This window comes from Panthera pardus, unplaced genomic scaffold (genome assembly GCF_024362965.1).
Source record: "Panthera pardus isolate Hobbes unplaced genomic scaffold, ASM2436296v1 HiC_scaffold_24, whole genome shotgun sequence".
NCBI classification, from domain to species: Eukaryota; Metazoa; Chordata; class Mammalia; order Carnivora; family Felidae; genus Panthera; species Panthera pardus.
In genome coordinates this window covers 60,968,424-60,987,924 of record NW_026526810.1, presented here as the reverse complement: position 1 = coordinate 60,987,924, position 19,501 = coordinate 60,968,424, and the positions used below count along the sequence as shown (strand labels likewise).

General features: G+C 38.0%; 1 protein-coding gene across 4 annotated transcripts in view; it reads left to right on the top strand.

Moving 5' to 3' along the window:
- Window positions 1-19,501, top strand: part of FMN1 (formin 1) — a 428,550-nt gene that overhangs the window by 106,216 nt on the left and 302,833 nt on the right. For 3 of the 4 annotated variants that reach the window (XM_019435301.2, XM_019435302.2, XM_019435303.2), the window contains one exon: window positions 9,458-9,636. The exons of the other annotated variant lie outside the window; for it this stretch is intronic. In XM_019435301.2, coding sequence (XP_019290846.2) covers window positions 9,458-9,636 — 179 coding nt within the window. The remainder of the gene's footprint in view (window positions 1-9,457; window positions 9,637-19,501) is intronic. 4 annotated transcript variants of the gene reach the window in all.

Here is a 19,501-nt window from a genome sequence, read left to right as displayed (position 1 = left end):
TACCAAACAAATTTAAGACTGCTATTTCTTTCTAATAAAGTACTCCTTTATCATTATGAAACTTCTTTCTTTATCCCTGGTAACATAACTCATTTCAAAGTTTATTTTTGTCTGGTATTAGTATAGCCACTCAAGCTTTCTGTGATTAATGTTTGTATGTATAACTTTTTCTATCCTTCTACTGTTAACCTATTTATACTTTTATATTTAAAATGAGTTTCTTGTAGATAGCATATAGTTGATTCTTACTTTTTTACCCAGTCTGATAAACTCTGACTTTAAATTAGAGTTTTTAGGTGATTTACATTAAAAAAATTTTTTTTTAACGTTTATTAATTTTTGAGAGACAGAGCACGAGTCGGGGAGGGGTAGAGAGAGAGGGAGACACAGAATCTGAAGCATGCTCCAGGCTCTGAGCTGTCAGCACAGAGCCTGAGGCAGGGCTTGGACTCTAGAACTTTGAGATCTTACTTGAGCCGAAGTCAGTTGCTTAATCGACTGAGCCACCCAAGCACCCGAGGTGATTTACATTTAATGTAACTACCAGTATAATTGAGTTTTAATCTAACTTCCATTTGTTTTTTTTCCATTTTATGTAATTTTCTATCTTCTTTTGGATCAAGTACTTTCTAGGATTCCATATTATATCTACTGTTGGATATACCATTTTTAAAAACTGGTAATTCTACAATTTATAATATGCAACTTTAATTTATCACAATCTATTTTAAATTATACTGCTTCACATAGATGACTGACTTCTTACAACAAAATGTTTCCATTTCTCCTTCTTTGACATTGTGCTATTATTGTCAGCATCTCGTATCTACGTATGTTATAAACCACACAATATATTATTTTTACTTCAGTTAATTATATTTTTAAAAAACTTCAATAATGAGAAAACCGTGTTGTGTATTAACTTATATGTTTATCATTTTTGGTGTTTTCCAAATTTTCTTCTGATTTTTTTTTTCCTTTGCCGGGAAAATATTAACGCTACTTGTGGCCTAAGTCAGTTGAAAATGAATTGTGTAGCCTTTAATTGTCTGAAAAAGTCTTTATTTTCCTTTCATTTTGGAAGATATTTTCTCTGGATGTCAAATTCTAAGTTGACTTTTTAAGTCTGTTATCTTTCAGGACTTTAAAGTTGTCATTCCATTGTCTTCTGGCATCATGTTCAGACAAGAAGTCTTTAATTATTCTTTTCTTTGGTTTTCTATATAATATTCTTATTTTCTCTGACTGCTTTTATAATATTCTTTTATCAGTGGTTTTCAGCAATGTCACTTATTATGGTTTTCTTTATGTGTATTCTCCTTAAAAGTTTGTACTTTTTATCAAATTTTTTGAAACTTTCAGCCAGTATTTCTTTAACTATTTTCTGTCTCTCCTAGACCCCTGCTTCTAATTTTACATATGTTAGACTGCTTGACAATATCCCATAGGTCACTGGGCCCTATTAATTTTAGTCTAGAAGTCAGTCACCTTTTCACTGTAAGCCCGAGGAATTCCCAGGCTCACTTCACTTGTTGTACCTCTTTCGAGGATTATAGTCCTCCACTGCTTACTCTCAAATACCTAAAAATAGTTGTTTTCTGTATTTTGTTTCGTTTTGAGTCATTTATGATAGGAGGTTAATGCTAGGCTCTGGGTTCAGAACCCAGTTTTCCTACTTACTGCACGACCCTCGGTAAAGTTAACTTCTCTATTTCATTACTTGTCTCATCTTTAAAATGGGATTACTTTAAAAAAAAAAAAAAATGGGATTACTTTAAACCGACCTTGCATGATTATTGTGAAGATTCTCAATAATGTGTAATGTACGTAAAGTGTGTGACACATAGTAAATGTCCCATACAAAGGACATTACTCCCCCTTAAGAAAATAGATTTGTGGGGAGAGAAAGTGATAAATCAGGCCTCAGCTAACGTTATTGGGCTACAGTGCAGGGCTCCTCCTTAGTACTAACGACTGGTGGAGGAAGGGAGGTAGAAAACCAGTTGCCTAAGACACCTTGGCAAAAGGGGACCATTTAAGAATCTGGCTGTTTCAGGGCAGCCACTATTTAGCACTGTTGAGGAACTCGTCCCTTTAGTTTCAAATCATTGATCGGTCAAGATAATTTCCAAACGTCTCTGGTTAAAAGGACAAAGGCTATTAGTAGACAACTAGATTGGCGCCGTTAGCTCTGTGAAGTCAATTGTGGGTCAAAACAGCTGGATGGAGCTAAGGCTAAGGTGGGAATTGCCTGTATTATGCAGCAATGTCTCTCAGAATTTGACATCAGAAAAATCATTAAAAAAAATTTTTTTAAGGTTTATTCATTTTTCAGAGACAGAGACAGAGACAGTGAGGGGGGGGGGGTGCAGAGAGAGAGGGAGACACAGAATCCGAAGCAGGCTCCAGGCTCCAAGCTGTCAGCAGAGAGCCGGAACTCACAGACCTTGAGATCATGACCTGAGCCGAAGTCGGAGGCTTGACCGACTGAGCCACCCCGGTGGCCCAGCATCAGAAAAATCTTGATCAGCCCTGAAGGATCAGTATGTTTTCTCCTTTTGATAATATAAGTGAAATAACCAAATGCTTTTTCATTCTTGCTTTGTTTGCCAAGACACTCAAAGTCCTATTGTGTTCTTAATCTCTTAAATGTTTACCCTTAATTTGGCATCTTTGCCTTTTTTTTTTTTGTCTCAGTCTTATTATGCATCTTCACGTTTTGTGACTCCTGAGATTATTTCATTTTAGAAAGAGATTTTTGAAAAAAATTATTCATTATATATTTTATAATCCAAGCCTTAGTATTTTATAGTTGTTTTTTTTTTTTTTTTTACATGCCCCTCATGTTAAGACAATTAGTAATTATGTCCTCTCTTCAAGAGTTGGGTTCCCCATTGCTGTAACCATTCTTATAATAACTGGAACAATGTGACATAAAACAGAAAAATGTGATTCAAATTTCATTCTCGTTCTTCATTTCAATAATAGTTTTTGTTAAAAAGCAAATCTATTCCTTACGATCAAACATACCAAAATGGGTTGTTAACTCAGGCATTTGAAGTACCAGCATTTAATTTCCTTAGCATTTACTATCTGAGAATGCACATTGGTTCTTAATGTCTCCGGGAATACTACAAACTTCCCAATGTGATCTTTTCTTGATCTCTTCTGCATCAAACCTTGTTTAGAAGCATCTGTTCCTACCTTCTTCTATCCATTCTAAAGCAAAGTGACTCAGCATTATTTGTGCTACTTTAAATACACACCCCTGTTTTTCATGTGTTAAAATATTCAGTATAACTAATAGCCACAAATGAGTTTCCTGACTTCAGCAATGTTCGTCTCTCATCTAACATTGGTATTCTTTGCAGGAAAAGATCATAGAATTTAGTGTAATAATAATCCTAGGCATATATATTTATATACCTCCTTAAAATGCTACATGATTTAAAGCAATGCCTATAAATAGTTTCATTCATGGCCCTAGGCTCATGTGTTTGACTTTAGGGATGATGTGTCATTGGATGTCTATGAAATGCCCTGAGGAGCTGCTCTTTTGGGAGATGATCAGCCACTTACTTGGAGCTTTTGCATTTGATGACGTGAATTCTACTTTTAGGACTTAAGCAGATTTGGGATTTGCTGCATTGGAGTGCTACTGTGAATCCTTATGAGCATAATTTTTCTTTATCTTTCTGGACAGAAAAAAAAAAACAAAACAAAAAACAAAAACCAACCAAACAAACAAAAAGCCCTTAACAAGAGTATGTGATGTTTAATGTACCCTCTGAATACAGGTTTCTTTTCTTAAAGCAGGGATTTTTTGCATCCCCAATCAGTCTGTCACCCCCAGCCCAGGTCAAGTTTCCTAGAAGAAAACAGTTTTGAACACAGCTCACTATCGGGCATGTTATTATTATTTTTGTTTTATTAATGAGGAAGTAAAGATTCAGGGGGTTTAGTAATGCCACTAAGTTCAAACAGTTAGTAAAGGTCACAGTCAGAATTTGACACCATCTGTCAAACCATTCACATCTACTTCTTACTCAAACCTCAATATTCGAATCTGTGGATCAGCAATAATGTCCTTCTCTAAATAACATAAAAGATTTCCCTGGAACCTGGATTTTAGTTTTGCCTTGTCACTAGGTGGGTATGTTGGAGAGATCACAATCTTCCTGGGTTTCAGTTTCCTCAAGTGTAAAATGAGCAGATAGGAGATATACAAGATCCCTTCTAATTCTAAATTCTATTTCATTTCATTTGAATTTAAGCATAACTTTAGAAATTCAGACATTGCATTTGTTTGATGGATATGGATGCTTTCCTCAAAGATTCTGAAATTGATACAGCCTACTGCCCATTCCTTCCTACTTCCTGATCTGCCCACAGCCTTCCCCTGCCTTTGTCCACCTTCCATCTCCACCTGTCTGCCCTTGCTCGTATATTCTCCCTCCGTGTACTTCTCATCAGGAGAGTTAGAGGCTGGGAAGGATAGATAAGGTGCTCTCTCAGAATTATAGCTACCTATCTGCTTAGTGACATTGTATCATTTAACATCATAAGAAATGAAAATGGGGCAGTGGGATTGGGAAGTGTTGATCTCAAATTGACAGATACCAGCCACGAGACTATATTTTTGCCAAAGCTCTGTCTTCCTAGATAAAGGCATGAATAATTACACACAGGCCTACACCCTCTTTACAAGTACTTAACGATGTCACTTTCCATTAGCTACACATCTAGATTGCTGTCTCTCTTGCTTGTAAGTACATGTTTGAATAACATAACGGAAGACAACCTGTCTACCTTTACATATCAGTTCTGATATTCACGGTTGAGGAAACTTCACCTCTTTGAATATATTTTAAGTCAAGTATGATGGATGGCCTTGGGAACTGTAGCATAGGAACAAAAACTCATGAGAGTCTCAGGCTAAGGTTTTTTTCCCCCGCTTCTCCTTTTGGAAGCATACGACCACTTCATCACTGCTGTCAAGTGAGGGCTCAGTGTGACAGGAAAATTGAAGGAGGAAGGCTGAAAGTCACTGTGATTTTGTTCCTTAGGGACTTTTGTCCAGATCTGATGATATGATATGTTTTCAAACTTCTCTTTGGAAGTGGATTTATATATCTATTATATACACACATATATTCATACTCTTTAGATAATTAAAGACAATACCAGCTAAATAAGGTTAATTTTTCTTTTTTTTATGGTTTTTTTTTTTTTTTTTTTTTTACTTATTTTTGAGACAGAGAGAAAGCACAAGCTGGGGAGGGGCAGAGAGAGAGGGAGACAGGAACCAAAGCGGACAGTAGAGAGCCCGATGCAGGGCTCAAATTCATGAACGATGAGATCATGAACTGAACTGAAGTCAGATGCTTAGCTGACAGAGCCACCCAGGCGCCCCAGGTTAATTTTTCTAATGAGATGTAGTTTGTGTGTGAATCTTGGTATGAATGAGGAAATGGATATGCCATGAATTTTTGCTTGATTTTCTAAAAACCTGATATATTGAATAATTGTTTTTAGTAGGAATTACAAAATATATATTGTAGTCATTAAGCCCTCTCAGCTGAAGTGGTTTAAAGTTTTTAACAGATATAGTGCTTCTGGTGGGGACAGATGATATTTCAGTAAATAAACCCCAAATCTCAATAGCTCGCAGCAAGTATTTATTGTTCTCATTCATCGTCCTAAGGGTTCGTTGGCCGAAGTTCACTTGATCTGATCTGGGTTGGTTCCAGGCAGCAGGACTATGTCTGGGTCTTCTCTGTGTGTCTAATTTGGGCTCCCTAGCACGTGCTTATCTCATGCTGATGCCAGAATATAGAGCAAGAGGGGAGAACATGAAATGCCTCTTAAGGCCTTGGCTCAGCATTGGCATCTTGTCCCATTGCCCACATTCAATTGGCTAACGCAAGTCACAAGGCCAGGTCCAACGTTCATGGACCAGAGCAAATATACAACGTCTATGCCAATGGGTGGAGCTACAAAGGCAACCAGAAAAGGCCTTGGGTGCATAATTGTAATGTGGGGAGGAACTGAAGAAGTGGGAACAATAACCCAATGTACCTCGGGTAGGGACACTTACTCCATTTTGGAAAGATGAGCTATGGAGACTGCTTCCAGTTTTAAATGGCATATTACCTTTCCTTTCTGTCTGCTTCTATTGTGTTGATAATTGACAGCAAAACCCCAGTCTGATGTTGTAGGTTAGCATCAGGAAGTGCAGCTCATCATTTGAATGGTTGGGAAAAGCACAGACTTTCAAAGTGGTCCCAAGGTAAGTTGCCCTTCCTGTACTGTGACTGTGCTCTATGTTGTATTAACAGCGGTCAGCTTTGGAATTAACCTGTGTGCATGTGTGGTTCATCAAGCTGTTGAAATGTCTTTGAGAAACAAAACAGCCAGTAAATATTGATTAAAACACAGACTTATAATATGCACATGGAAGGGAAAGACATAATTGAGTTGAGGAGACTGTTTTAAGCTTTTTGCAAAACGTCCAATGAACATCTAACACCTCAAAATCTATTTGTGTCATAAAATAAGATGACATTTGACTATTTGACGTAATATACTTACCTAATTTCAGGTAATGTTTCTCTCTTTATTACGTTTATTCAGTTGAAGAGAGTAATGTGGCCACTACCAATTTCAATCAATATGGACATGTGCTTTATTTTTGACTGTTCAAAAAACTTGTGTTGGTATTATTAAACTTCTCTCTTCAAAGACTTACTCTGTAAGTTTGTCATGTCCTTTCTAATGGTGAATTTGTCATTTGCACCTATTTTGTCAGACTTTTGAGAATAACAGTTTTGTTACTTATTTCTGCCCTTGGTCCTTTCCTGTCGTCCTGATCTTGACCAAAATTACTATGTGTCACCTTTATAGCTTGTGCGTTTCCTTCTTAGGGATATTGTCTGGTTAGATATTAGACATTAAAAAATTGGCTTTTTAAAAATTATCTCCAAAACGAAATTATTTTTCATTGTTTGTGCCTAAACTTGATGTTGTCTAGCCTCTGCATAGAGAGTGAATTGGGCTGCACTGCGCACCTTAACGAAGCGTTGGTTAGCCACTACAGGGTGTGGGAGTGTGTTTGTGTGTGCATCTGCATTTTATCAAGGACACTGGGTCCATCATGCTATCGTGGGACTTTATCGCTCTCTTATACCTAAATGATGAACTTCCAGTCACCAGACAATGTGCCTTTGATGACGTGGCTGTCTTGCCTTAGATATTGCATATTATGTTGTTTGTGATGTATGTATTATGTTTTATGTTGTTTTATTAATCTGTGTAAACTTTATCCAAAGTCATCAGCTATCCTCCCCCCCCCCCAAAAAATGAAAAGTGGAGGGATTTTAAAAGAGGGATGTGGTTAGTAATTAACACATTTCAGAGTACACCAATAAATTTAAAGAGGTTGATTTCCTCTTTCTTGCCAGGTTTAAACAGAAATATTCTAGGAGAGGGATGAGCCTTATAAATGGAAGTTAAACGGAGCTTTAATCTCTCCATCTGGTAAAGCACAGCCAGCACTACCTTCCTCTCAGGGTCACTATAAGGATAAAGGGGAGGGAGGTGCTTAGCAGAGTGCTCCTCTCTGAGGTTCTTTTAGGCAGTAGCCCTTTTCTGTGACTTCTGAGAGGAGTGGGGACACTCTGCAGCACGTGAGGCCCTAAGCAAAAGCCCAGGAGATGGTCTGTCTAGAGAGTAGGTTGCAAGGGGCATGTGGAAAGGGTGAGGCCGGGTGAAGAAAAAGACCCTCTTTCTAAATGAAGGAAGAGCCTGGTTATGCCTTTCCAGACACCCTGTGTCTGCAGAGGAGATGCCTGAGGTCTTGAATTCTTATTTTCTTGGTAGCTACAGAAAAGTGTTTTGTCAACAGTCTGCCAGAGGGCAACTGTAGAGACACTGTGATCTGTGTCACCTTCCCCTTTGACGTGTGATTGGAAACCAACCAACTGAACAAGCAAACAAAAAGCAAAACCTTGGCTGTTTTCAAATTTTCTTTCTTCTAAAATTCTACCTTAATGTAAAGGATAAGTGTGTTACCCCACAGTCCTTTTGCTAGCCAACTTAGTCTCAGCTCAAGTAACTTGTACGTCAGGTTTTCAGTATGGCAGAAGTGGTTGGCTGGCTTTCACTATCAAAGAGACACTATTACAAGAATTATGTGTAATATACCCCATCATATACCCAGTAGTGATCTCTGTTGCCTAGTGCACTGAGCCTAAACCCTTCTGCCTAGTTGCTTAATATTTTGCCAAGGTTGCTCACTAGGAATTAAGAGAGGCCTAGGAACTTGAGAGCTGCGTGAGACTTTAGAGGTGATCTAATCTAGTGTTTTCCAAATTATGTTTCAGTGGAGTACTAGAGACTTCCAACATGCTTAACAGGTATCCTTTAAACGGATTCTGTGGTCAAATGAGTTTGGAAAACACCATCACACAGAGCTAAACTCTTTTACTAAAGGGTGTTTAAAGGTCTTTAATATGGTAACATGAACTGTGGCTCCAAGGGATACAGCATGCAGCTTTTCTCACACCATTTGACCCTGAAGTCCTTTTGTTGTACAACATGTATTGCCATTTCAAGAATGCCAGGCAGTAGCTATATAATCTAATTATTATGAGCCTGACTTCTAGTGTTTAACTGCCTGGGTTCAATGCCTGGCTTTACCATTTATTGACCTTATGATCTTGAGCAAACTGCTTACCCTCTTTTGTGCTTCAGTTTCCCTGTCTAAAATGCGAGCACAAATTCTACCTGTCTATAGCGTTACTTTAAAAGTTAAAGAACAGAACTGAAAACAGTACCTGGCACGTCCTTGACTATTACCATCCTAACGTAGTTTAAGTAAAAACAAGCTTAATACCCTCATTCCGGAGCTGAGGAAAGTGAGTCCCAAATAGTTCACTCATGCAGTGTCACTCATTCAATAAGTGACCAAGTGCCAATATGCATCACACACGATATTTCTGTCCCCAGAAATAAAGGCGAACATGGGGCAGTTCCTGTTCCATAAGAACACCCACACTAGTGACTAGTGACTTGGCTCAGATAACACCTTTTAGTAGTTAAACCAACAGCTCAGGCCATCCAACTTCTGTCCCTCCCTCTCATCCTCCAACTCTGTTCTGAAAGAGAATGATCTGTATGGCCTGGATTGGTAAGCAAGGATAGTGACCATAGAGAATAGCCAATAGACTTCTCTTTTTAAATTGCATATGAGGGCAAATGTTTTAAACTCTTTGTTAGTGGTGATCCAGAAAGAGTAATCGAGACAGGCACTTTTGGAAGAAAGCAAACTCTAAAAACACACCCTAGAAAGGAATGTAGGAGGTAGTATGAAATGGCCCATATACGAGACCCCAGATATGGCTCGCTTGGTGTTTTTCTTGCTACTGTGTCACTGATGGTCTTCTCTGGTTTTGTCTAGGCATCTCCTCCGAGGGCTTCCCCCGGGACTGTTTCAGTGAGCAGACAGCAAGTAGAGACCTTCCCAACAGGGATGGAAGTGCATGGTTCCTGGGCTATAGAGCAGGACCAGCCTGTCCATTTCTGCTCCACGAGGAAAGGGAGAAGCCAAACAAAAGCGAACTGTACTTGGATCTCCATGTAAGTAGAAATCTTTGTGCTTGAGCTGTGATACTTTGCGGTCAACTGAAATGTGTTTAATGGAAATTGTGTTTGTAAAACTGCTGAAGCTGCATTTTGTGGGGAGGTCATTATCTAAAAATCAGTCCATGGCAGAAAACAGATATACCTCAGTGTCTGAAATTTGTGCACCAGAAAGTGACTGTGTTTAGTGTCTACCTGAATGTTTTCAGAGTGCTCTCCTCATATCAGCTTTGCCTTGTTGTGGGAGTACTTGTTTGCTGCTTGCCACCTGTTAATATCATTTTTCTAAAAAGTTGAGAACATGTGTTAGCCAACTGATAGGCTCTGAAATCTCCAGAGCAATGCCAATAGCCTGTCTTCCTGACACATTCTAAACCTTTCTTTCTCTCCAGGTGCTCCGTTAACAGGTGAACAAAGCAGTAGGCTGGGTTTTAGCTCCTTCCACGTTGTAGATGGCCTGATAGAGTGACCAGACTGTCATGATTGTCACCACATTTCTCTACCTTTCAGTTTCTTTTCAGAGATGGGGTGAACATTAGGAATCCAAGAAGGGCTTTTCTTTCTTTCTTTCCTTCTTTTTTCTCCCTTTCTTCCTTTCTTCCCCTCCCTCTTCCTTTCTTCCTCTTCCTCTTCCCTTTTTTCCCATTAACTTTAATGCCCATTGGCAAGCTCGTGTCCTTGATTCCTTTTGATACCTTCCAGTTCATTATGTTCAGGCCCAGAAAAAAAAACCCAGCGAACCTTGTGCTTTTCATAATTATAGTCGCATAGTCACTGGATGCCACTTTAGAAAAGCATTTGACATCCCAGTTATTGGAAAAGGAGGTTTGGAATGAAGTTGAAAGATGAAAAATCTACAGCCTTTTGTGAGATGAGATGGAAATTTGTAATGTTTTTGGTTTTGTCTCCCTACCTTCCAAAGTTAGGTTGTGCATCTTGAGATGTGGTCAATGAAAGCAGTGTAACAGTGACATCTATTGGTCAGATTACTCTAAATTGCATTTGCTGCTACCAGAAGCTTGGGGTCTAAAGGTGTTGCAATGGATTTGTGTGTGTGTGTGTGTGTGTGTGTGTGTGTGTGTGTGTGTGTGTTTCAGAGCTTTTATTTATTTAAGTAATCTCTACACCCAGCGTGGGGCTTGAACTCACAACCCTGAGACCAAGAGTCACACACTCCTCTGACCAAGCCAGGCAGGTGCCCCTGAAATGGATTTTGAAACATCTGTGTTTTTTAAAAAAATGTTTATCCGTTTTTTTAAACACATTGGCCAAACTATGTATTTCTGGTTTATTTAATTTTACTTATTTCAATTATGAAAATCATACACAATCCTTTTCGAAAATTTGAACTATGTACTAAAATTGAAAGAAAAGAAATAACCCATAATTTCAGCAGGCAAGGATACCAACTGTTAAAATCTGATAAATTTTCTTTGTATTTTTCAGAGAAAAATATGACTTTTTTTAAATGAGAGATTTTTTTAACCTACAAGCATAGATTTTATATGTTTCCTCCTTTTTTTCTTTCCTTTTTTTCTCTATTAATTACTTTTACATTGCTCATCCATATTGTTACATATCGTTTCTAGATGTATTTTAAATGAATGTTCTACATTCTAATATTCTACCAATATATTCTAAATCTGAAATTTTTTTAAAAATCATTTCTCTATTATTTGATGTTGACGTTGTTTTCAATTGTAGAATAGTCCACAATTTGGAAATAGATGGCACTACCCAACATATAATTTTTCCTATACCTCTTCTCCTCCCACCAATATTAAGGACCATTTCTTTAAGATAAACTTGGGATTATTATTTGTAAATACAAGTAAATTTAGGCTTGTGATTCATATCACTGCCTAAAAAAGGTCTTTTTCCTAAACCAGCCTTTAATGGCTTATATATTTACATATTTATAATATTTATGCATTTATAAATATATATATCATATATGATATAAAATTATATTGGTATATAAATAATTACATAAACATATGATAAAATATATAAATATTCATGTTCCTTAGTTTCCATTAATTATAATTTTTAAAAATTGGTCTGCTTTCTTTAGATTGTTTTCCACATCAGTGGTTTTTACACCTTGGGCCCTAAGGCTCCTCACCTCCAAGCCCTCTACCCTCTTCAGACAGTACAATTTAACTCCTATGTTTTGTTTATTTTATCATTATTATTTTTTAATGTTGATATTGTAAGTAAGATTTCCATTTGAAGGGGTTCTACTCAGTAAAAGTTTTGATCACCACACCCGCTTGCAAGGAGGTCTTTCCTCTGGGAGGCTTTCAACAGTAAGGTCAGGGAGGCATGTATTGCTGTGTGATACTTGGATCAGTTTTAAATGTTAGACGGGACTACTCTGTTTTCAGTTCTGGAACTGATTTGCAGAATTAGCATCAGGAAGTTGCTTTCCTCAGCCTTTTTCTATAGGTAGGCTGCTTCTCATTAGTATGCAGAGGTGATAGCTAAAACATTTAATTGGTGGGAATTTGACACCCAGAAATCAGAATGGCCACTGGCATTAGGGCTGGAGCTACAATTAAATTCCTTAAGTTCTCTTATGCAGCCATGAATTAATTTTGTTGTTGTTGTTATTGTGTAGAGCCAGAGAGGAAATATTATTTTAGGCTTTGGGGACCATATAGTCTCTGTTGTAACTACTCAATTCTTATGACAAAACAGCCATAGAGAATATGAATGAGTGAGTTTGTGCTCCAATAAATGTTTATAGATGCTGAAATTTGAAATTCAGATAATGTTCACATGTCAAGAAACATTCATCTTTTGATTTTTCCCCCCACCATTTAAAAATAAAAAGATCACTCTTAGCTTATGAGTCATCCAAAAACAGGCGGTGGGTCAGATTTGCAATTTGCCAATCTCTGCTCTAGCCCAAGAGATGGAGATCTCCTTCATTTCCACTCTCAGCTCAACCACTCACCAGCTATGGGATTGTGGGCACTTGCTTACCTTCAGTTTCTTAATCAACTGTGTTTTGACAGAATGGAGAAGAGTAGGAACAGATGAAACAAAGAGTCTTTTAGCTATAATATTAAATTTCCTGATTCTGTTGTAGGAGCGTAAGTCAACCCAAGCAATACCAATATGTGGTAAACGGGATTTATGTATTTATTTATTTATTTATTCATTCATATGTTTATTTATTTTTGTGACAGAGAGAGAGAGAGACAGAGAATGAGCAAGGGAGGAGCAGAGAGAGAGGGAGACACAGAATCAGAAGCAGGCTCCAGGTTCTAAGTTGTCAGCACAGAGCCCTACGCGGAGCTCGAACTCACAGACCGCATTATCATGACCTGAGCCGGAGTCAGATGCTCAACCAACTGAGCCACCCGGGCGCCCCAAATGAGAATTATTTAAAGAAAACAAATAGATCTTAATATGCTCAATGAGAAATCTTTGTCCTAATAGGTGGAACCATGTCACAACTCACGTTGCAAGACCAAAATTTGTAGTCTCCTAACTCTATTTGAAGGCTCATAGGACTTTCTGTGTCTCCAGTACTATCCTTCCCTTCTCCCTGAGTTTTATTGATGTATCTTGACATATAATATTGTATAAGTTTCAGGTGTAAAACATAATGATTTGATAGAAGTATAGGGGCGCCTGGGTGGCTCAGTCAGTTAAGCGGCCGACTTTGGCTCAGGTCATGATTTCATGGTCCGTGAGTTCGAGCCCCGCGTCGGGCTCTGTGCTGACAGCTCAGAGCCTGGAGCCTGTTTCAGATTCTGTGTCTCCCTCTCTCTCGGCCCCTCCCCTGTTCATGCTCTGTCTCTGTCTGTCTCAAAAATAAATAAACGTTAAAAAAAATTAAAAAAAAAGAAGTATATATTATGAAATTATTACTGTAACAAGTTTCATTAACATCACCTCGCACAGTTGCACATTTTTTTATTTTAAATTAAAAAAAAATTTTAACATTTATTCACTTCTGAGAGACAGAGAGAGACAGAGTGTGAGTGGAAGAGGGGCAGAGAGAGAGGGAGACAGAGAATTGGAAGCAAGCTCCAGGCTCTGAGTTGTCAGCACAGAGCCCGATGTGGGGCTCAAACTCACGAACTGTGAGATCATGACTTGAACCAAACTCGGACGCTTAACTGACTGAGCCACCCAGGTGCCCCAACACATTTTTTTTTCATGCGATGAAAACTTTAAGATCTATTCTCTTTGCAGCTTTCAAATATGCAATACAGTGTTGTTAACTCTAGTCATGATGCTGTACATTACATACTCAGAAATGATTAATCTTTTAACTGGGAGTCTGTACGTTGTGACCACCTTTATCCATTCCCTGCCTCTGGCAATCTGTTCTCTGTTTCTGTGAGTTTGGTTTTTTGTTTTTTTGTTTTTTGTTTTGTTTTTGTTCTGCATATAAGTAAGAACATAAGGTATTTGTCTTTCTGGTCTTATCTCATTTAGCCTAATGCCCTCCAGGCCCATCCTTATTGTCCCATGCCGTGTTCATCTTTTAGTTACTGAACTGTGGGAAAATACAGAGGTTCCTTTGGGGAATCGCAGGAGGGGAGTGAGGCTGGCGTAGAGTAGACACTAGGCAAGCTCAGGGTACCATCTATTTACCAACCAGTATGTATTTCAATGTTAAAACATCCAGTGCTGCTGTCTTAGTGTCACTTGGCTGAATGTCAACCAGACTGCTGTGCAGAGAGGTTCTGTTGGGTGATTATCTTCTAGTCCCGCTTATACAAATTCTGTGGACCATTCTGGTTGGTCTGCGAAACTCCTGAAAGACTAAACTCAACACGCAGTCAGCTCTACTTTTGGGTCATGAGATAGCTTAATATTGTATAGGACATACTTCTAGTGAAAAAATGTTTGTTTTTTTGTCTGAAATTCAAATTTAACTGGTTGTCCTATGTTTTGTTTACTGGATCAAGCAACCCTAGGTATCAATTTTGGGGCAGCATCCAAATGCACCAAATGTGTGAATTGCTCTGGTGAATTGCATCTGTATATGATAAAACTTTGGTCATCCCAGAGTGCCCATTTAGAGTATGAACATTACAAAGGTAGCCTTAAAGGGCAGTATCTTATATACCACCAAACTAGGAGCTATCATCAGCCATGTTCCTCAGTTTTTGGTATACCTTGAACCAGATGTGTCAAAGGCAACTGATTATGGACAGACTAGAGAGTAAATGGGGTCTAACTTCTTACAGTGAGTGAAGTTTCTCAAAGATTCCATTTGAGAGGAATGTTCACTGATGAAGTTTTGGGGTGATGGCGGGGTTGAGAGCTGATGGCCAAGAAATAATTCTTAAACACATCTTTGGTGCAAAAAGGTGATTTTATTAAAGCATGGGGACAGGACCCACGGGCAGGAAGAGCTGCCCTGGGGTTGTAAAGAGTGACTAGTCATATACTAAGGAATTGGGGGAGGTAAAGACAAAAGGGAGGCCTCAAGAGGGACTTTGATATGCTAAAGAGGGCTCCTAAAATACCTGAGGCCTTGCTATTGTCAAGCTAAGGTGGTTTTCCTCTAGTAAGGCATTCACTTTAGGATGGTAGGGGGTTCCTGGAGAAATGTTCTACTCTGTATTTGCCTCAAGTATTTGTCAATGGGCTATAGTTTACAAGGAAATTTAATTTTACCTACCATTTCCTTCTTGCCTTTGTTCCCCACATCACTATTGAGGGGAGGGTGACACTAAGGGCTCTAGGAAACTGAGTGTATAGGTTTCTGGAGATTAGGCTCTTGATAAAATTGTCTTTTTCTTGTAATTTCTAAGATATTTGTAAACTGATGGAGACTCACTATGATCTCTATCAGTTAACTCTTTGTTTTCCCCTTTCCTTTGTTCTTGGGCAGCCAGGAGTACCTGAGGAATATCACACGCATCCCACCGTGTGTGTGTGTGTGTGTGTGTGTGTGTGTGTGTGTGTGTGGTGGGGGTGCTATGCTAGCTTGTGCTTGACCCTCAGCTTGCCTTATGGGTTCCCACATCATATCCCCCCTGAGTAATTTTGATCACTAAATCTTTAAGGTTGCTGAAGGTGGAAGGTCTCATCTTCTGTAGCTTCTTCGGGCTGAGTAGGGGCACAGGGATGTCCCTATCTATGGCCAATATTGATCATTTGGGGAACATATAGAGAAGTTACAAAAGGCAGAAGCAGCTGAATCCAAGGTGGACGTGTATGAACCTTCTTGAGTAGCAAGGATTATCTGTTGGCTTGAAGTTATTGTAGTGATGGAGTCTTGGCCCTAGGCAGAGACACATGGGAGAAAACAGCAAAATGTAATTGGAATGACAAGAAAGAAACCGCAATAAAAGTACTTTGGTAGTTGACAGAAATGCTCCAGTCCAAGAGTTTAACCAATCATTAAAGGAAAGAGAGAGAGACTGTTTGAAGCACCAATTGGAGTATTCATGTCAGTTAGAAATCCAGAAATATTTGCGTGGTCATCTGGAATGTATACATAGCATTTTGTTTTTATGAGAGTATAAGTTTCCACCTTGTGCAGCAGTTAAAACATCTAATGCCGTCCTATTTTGTATGCATTTGAGTTATTCAGTATTTAGTAATAGAATATGACGTTATTTTGAGAGTCATGTAAGGCCTTAACTGTATAACATGTGGTGTTTAACCATTATATAGACTGTTTTGTTTAGTGAACAATCAGGTAGTTAATAAGGCATTTCTTTTATAGAAACAAGAAAAATATAGGTTAATAGTCTGAGCAAATTACAAACCCAGTGTCTGCCCGTGATAAGATTTTTAGATGTCTGGCTTAAAGCCTCTTCAGATGGAGTGGAAACAGGCAGCAGGAATCAGATGTTTTTGGGTTTGTGCGTTTGTTCTTTTTTTTTTTTTTTTTTTTTTTTGGTTTGTGATTCAAATGTCTGTGGTGATCCTTTTGAATGGCCCTTTGTAAGAAGGAACAGTAGAAATTGGGGAAAGGAGAATGAAAAAGAAAGGTACAACCATCATAAGAGAAGTATGAGGTCTTCCACACGTTTACAGGAGTAAGAAGGAAGATTAGTTTGCCCATTGGTTTTCTATGAAGGAGGCACAGGAGCCCTGTATTTTAGATACAGGAGCCCATGAAGTGTGCTCCCTAACTTTATTCCTGGGGGAGTACTTAATATGACCCAGTAGGGGCCCTTCCATTTTGGAGTTAAATCCCCTGCTGTGTTAGACTTTCAATCCTTTAAATAAACCAGGTCTTTTGGGTTTATATGGGGTGGGTTTCTAGGAACTGTCCTATCAGGTTTAGGGAGGATATGGTTTGCACAGAGATTTATGAATTAACCCGGTCTTAAGTGAATAATTTAATAAGGCACTATAGTCTTTATCTATTGATAGGTCTGCAGTGAGAAAATAATTTTCATAGACAATTGTTGGGGTGAATCCATCCCATTTTTTAGTTGTTTAATTATATGCCCATGAAGTTTTTTTATTATCCCCACAGAAAAACAAGCACAGAAGTTTGTCTATACGTGAAATATTGTGACACATTTTCCAAAGTTTACCTCACATTGTCTAGTTTAGGCAAACATTTAAAGACAATCAGAACTAGAATTTAACATCTATAAAGGTACATTATTGAGACATCGTTTTTTTCTCTTAAAACCCTCATTACCAGAGATAGCCAAATCAAGACTAATTTGTTTGTAATACAAGTCCAGTTTTAATAAACTTGGCCTAATTATTTACATAAGGTCAGCAAGAATAGCGACTGATCATATAGATCTTTTACAATTTGCTTTGCTGGAACGCTTTATAAGGAATCTAGATTCAGGCTTTTAGTAGCTTCTCCAGGCCAGAAGCCATGCCAAGTACTTGCCATCAGACGTGACTGCAATACATGAAGATTTGGGCAAATTCCTTTCCATGAGGTCCCCAACATATCATGAGGTTCCTGCACCTGCCAGGAAGTGATACTCTTTACTCATCTGGTAAGGCTGCTGGGACCTCTGTAAGCAAGGTATCAGGCCAACATTTCCAAGGGGCTTTATGGCTCCATGTTTCATAAAGTCAGCCTTAGTTCCTTAGAGCTATATGGTCAGATCTGAGTCTATGCATGACTCTCAAATATGACATTCCAGTCAAAGCCTTGGTAAAATAACCAGTATTTCCAATGGTATCCTGTTACAAGAAGAAGATTCTTATTGAACTCACATAAGTGATTATGATTGCCTTAAAAGAAAGAACACTCACTGAGAGTTTTTTAATTTTAGAGGGTTCAGGTAGAGAGAAATGTTAAATACTCCAGTTTGTTCACAAATGAATACTTCGTCACATTCCTGTATGTCATAGATGAGCAAGCGTTTAGAGAACCAGCAACACTTTAAAACAAAAGTGGCAAAATTATAACTGTGTCCTTCAGTTCATTTAGTCCCATGTTCCTAATTCTTGTTCAGTTTGAAAGCAGCTTTTTAGTTCTGGCAATTCTTACCCATCTTAGTATTGATCTTAAAGGTATTGAATACCTGTATCTGTCATGGAAGTCCTTTTTACAAATCTTGAAGATGAAACACATTTAGTATGAGCATCTGAATAATTATAAATGACAGAAATCTCAGAAATGGACATGGTTAACAATCTGATGAGAGTTCATTCTGATGCAATTGATACAGGAAATTTCATCATCTCTGTGACACCTAACACCTTGATAATCAGAGTATCAAGTGATGACCTTATTACCAAAACATTAAAACTTCAGGAATTGCATTTATATTTGAGCAGTTATAGCATTTACCCAGACAATATACTAAGGTTTACCATTTTTTTTTTGACAGTGTTTCCAGAGTAACTTCACATACCAAAGAAGGCCTAATTGGTCAAAAATTCATTTACAATTTAAATCCTGGGAAATTTGTTAAAACCTTAGAAAGTTATAAGGCACATCCTAAATAGATTACAGATCATTACTAATCTTAAAACTTTAAATCATTTGTTTAACCAGAGTGGCAATGAGAGATCCTAAAGGCAAATATGTAGGGTTATATAGTTGTTAGCAAAACTTAGCTCCTTTAACATTGAGAAGTTTTGACTAAGTAATCAAAGGCTTGATAAAGACAAAACAGAAGCTTTGGTTTTCTCAGCAGACAAAAACAACAACAACAACAACAACAACAACCCTTTGTTTACATTTTCTTATCAAGAGCAGATCAATGGTCCAAGAAAACTTTGTCTTTTGAACAGAGAAAAACAGAATCCATTTCAACTTAGTCCGTCCTGACCACACATGAAATTCCTTTCCAAAGAGTTCCCTTCAGGAACCTTCTACAACTTTCCTTGGCCTTCAAATTTTGTCCCAAGCCATTTCTCTCCAAACAACCAGTCTCATTTAGGACAAAATTACTTTCTTTTACCTTCAACAAAACATGTATTTCCATTCCTTCTATCTTTCTTACACATTTTCTACTTTTTTACATAGAGTTGCTTTTATTTCCATCAGTCTTAATTATATTTAGCAGAATTTTAACTCTTAGAGACATTAGTCCCCAGTGAAAACTTAGTAACCAATTGAGAAGCATCAAACCAGAATTGTTTGCATGGCAAATTCATGAATCAATTATCATATTTAAATAGAAATCCCCGTTTATGCCGATCATCAAGTTCAGTTCTTACGCAATTTTCCACACTTCCCTGACATCCAGCTGTCCTCTATATCCACTGTAACATAATGACAAATCTCATAGCATCTCAGATTGCTTCATAAAACTAAAAGAACTTGGCTTGCTCATTGAACTCTTAATGGCTAGTGGAACTGTGACACTCACTTCTCTTTGATCTTGATCCTTACTTTATTGTCCTTATTTCCTCTTTGTCTATTCCAACATGTACTAAATAGTTGTGCATA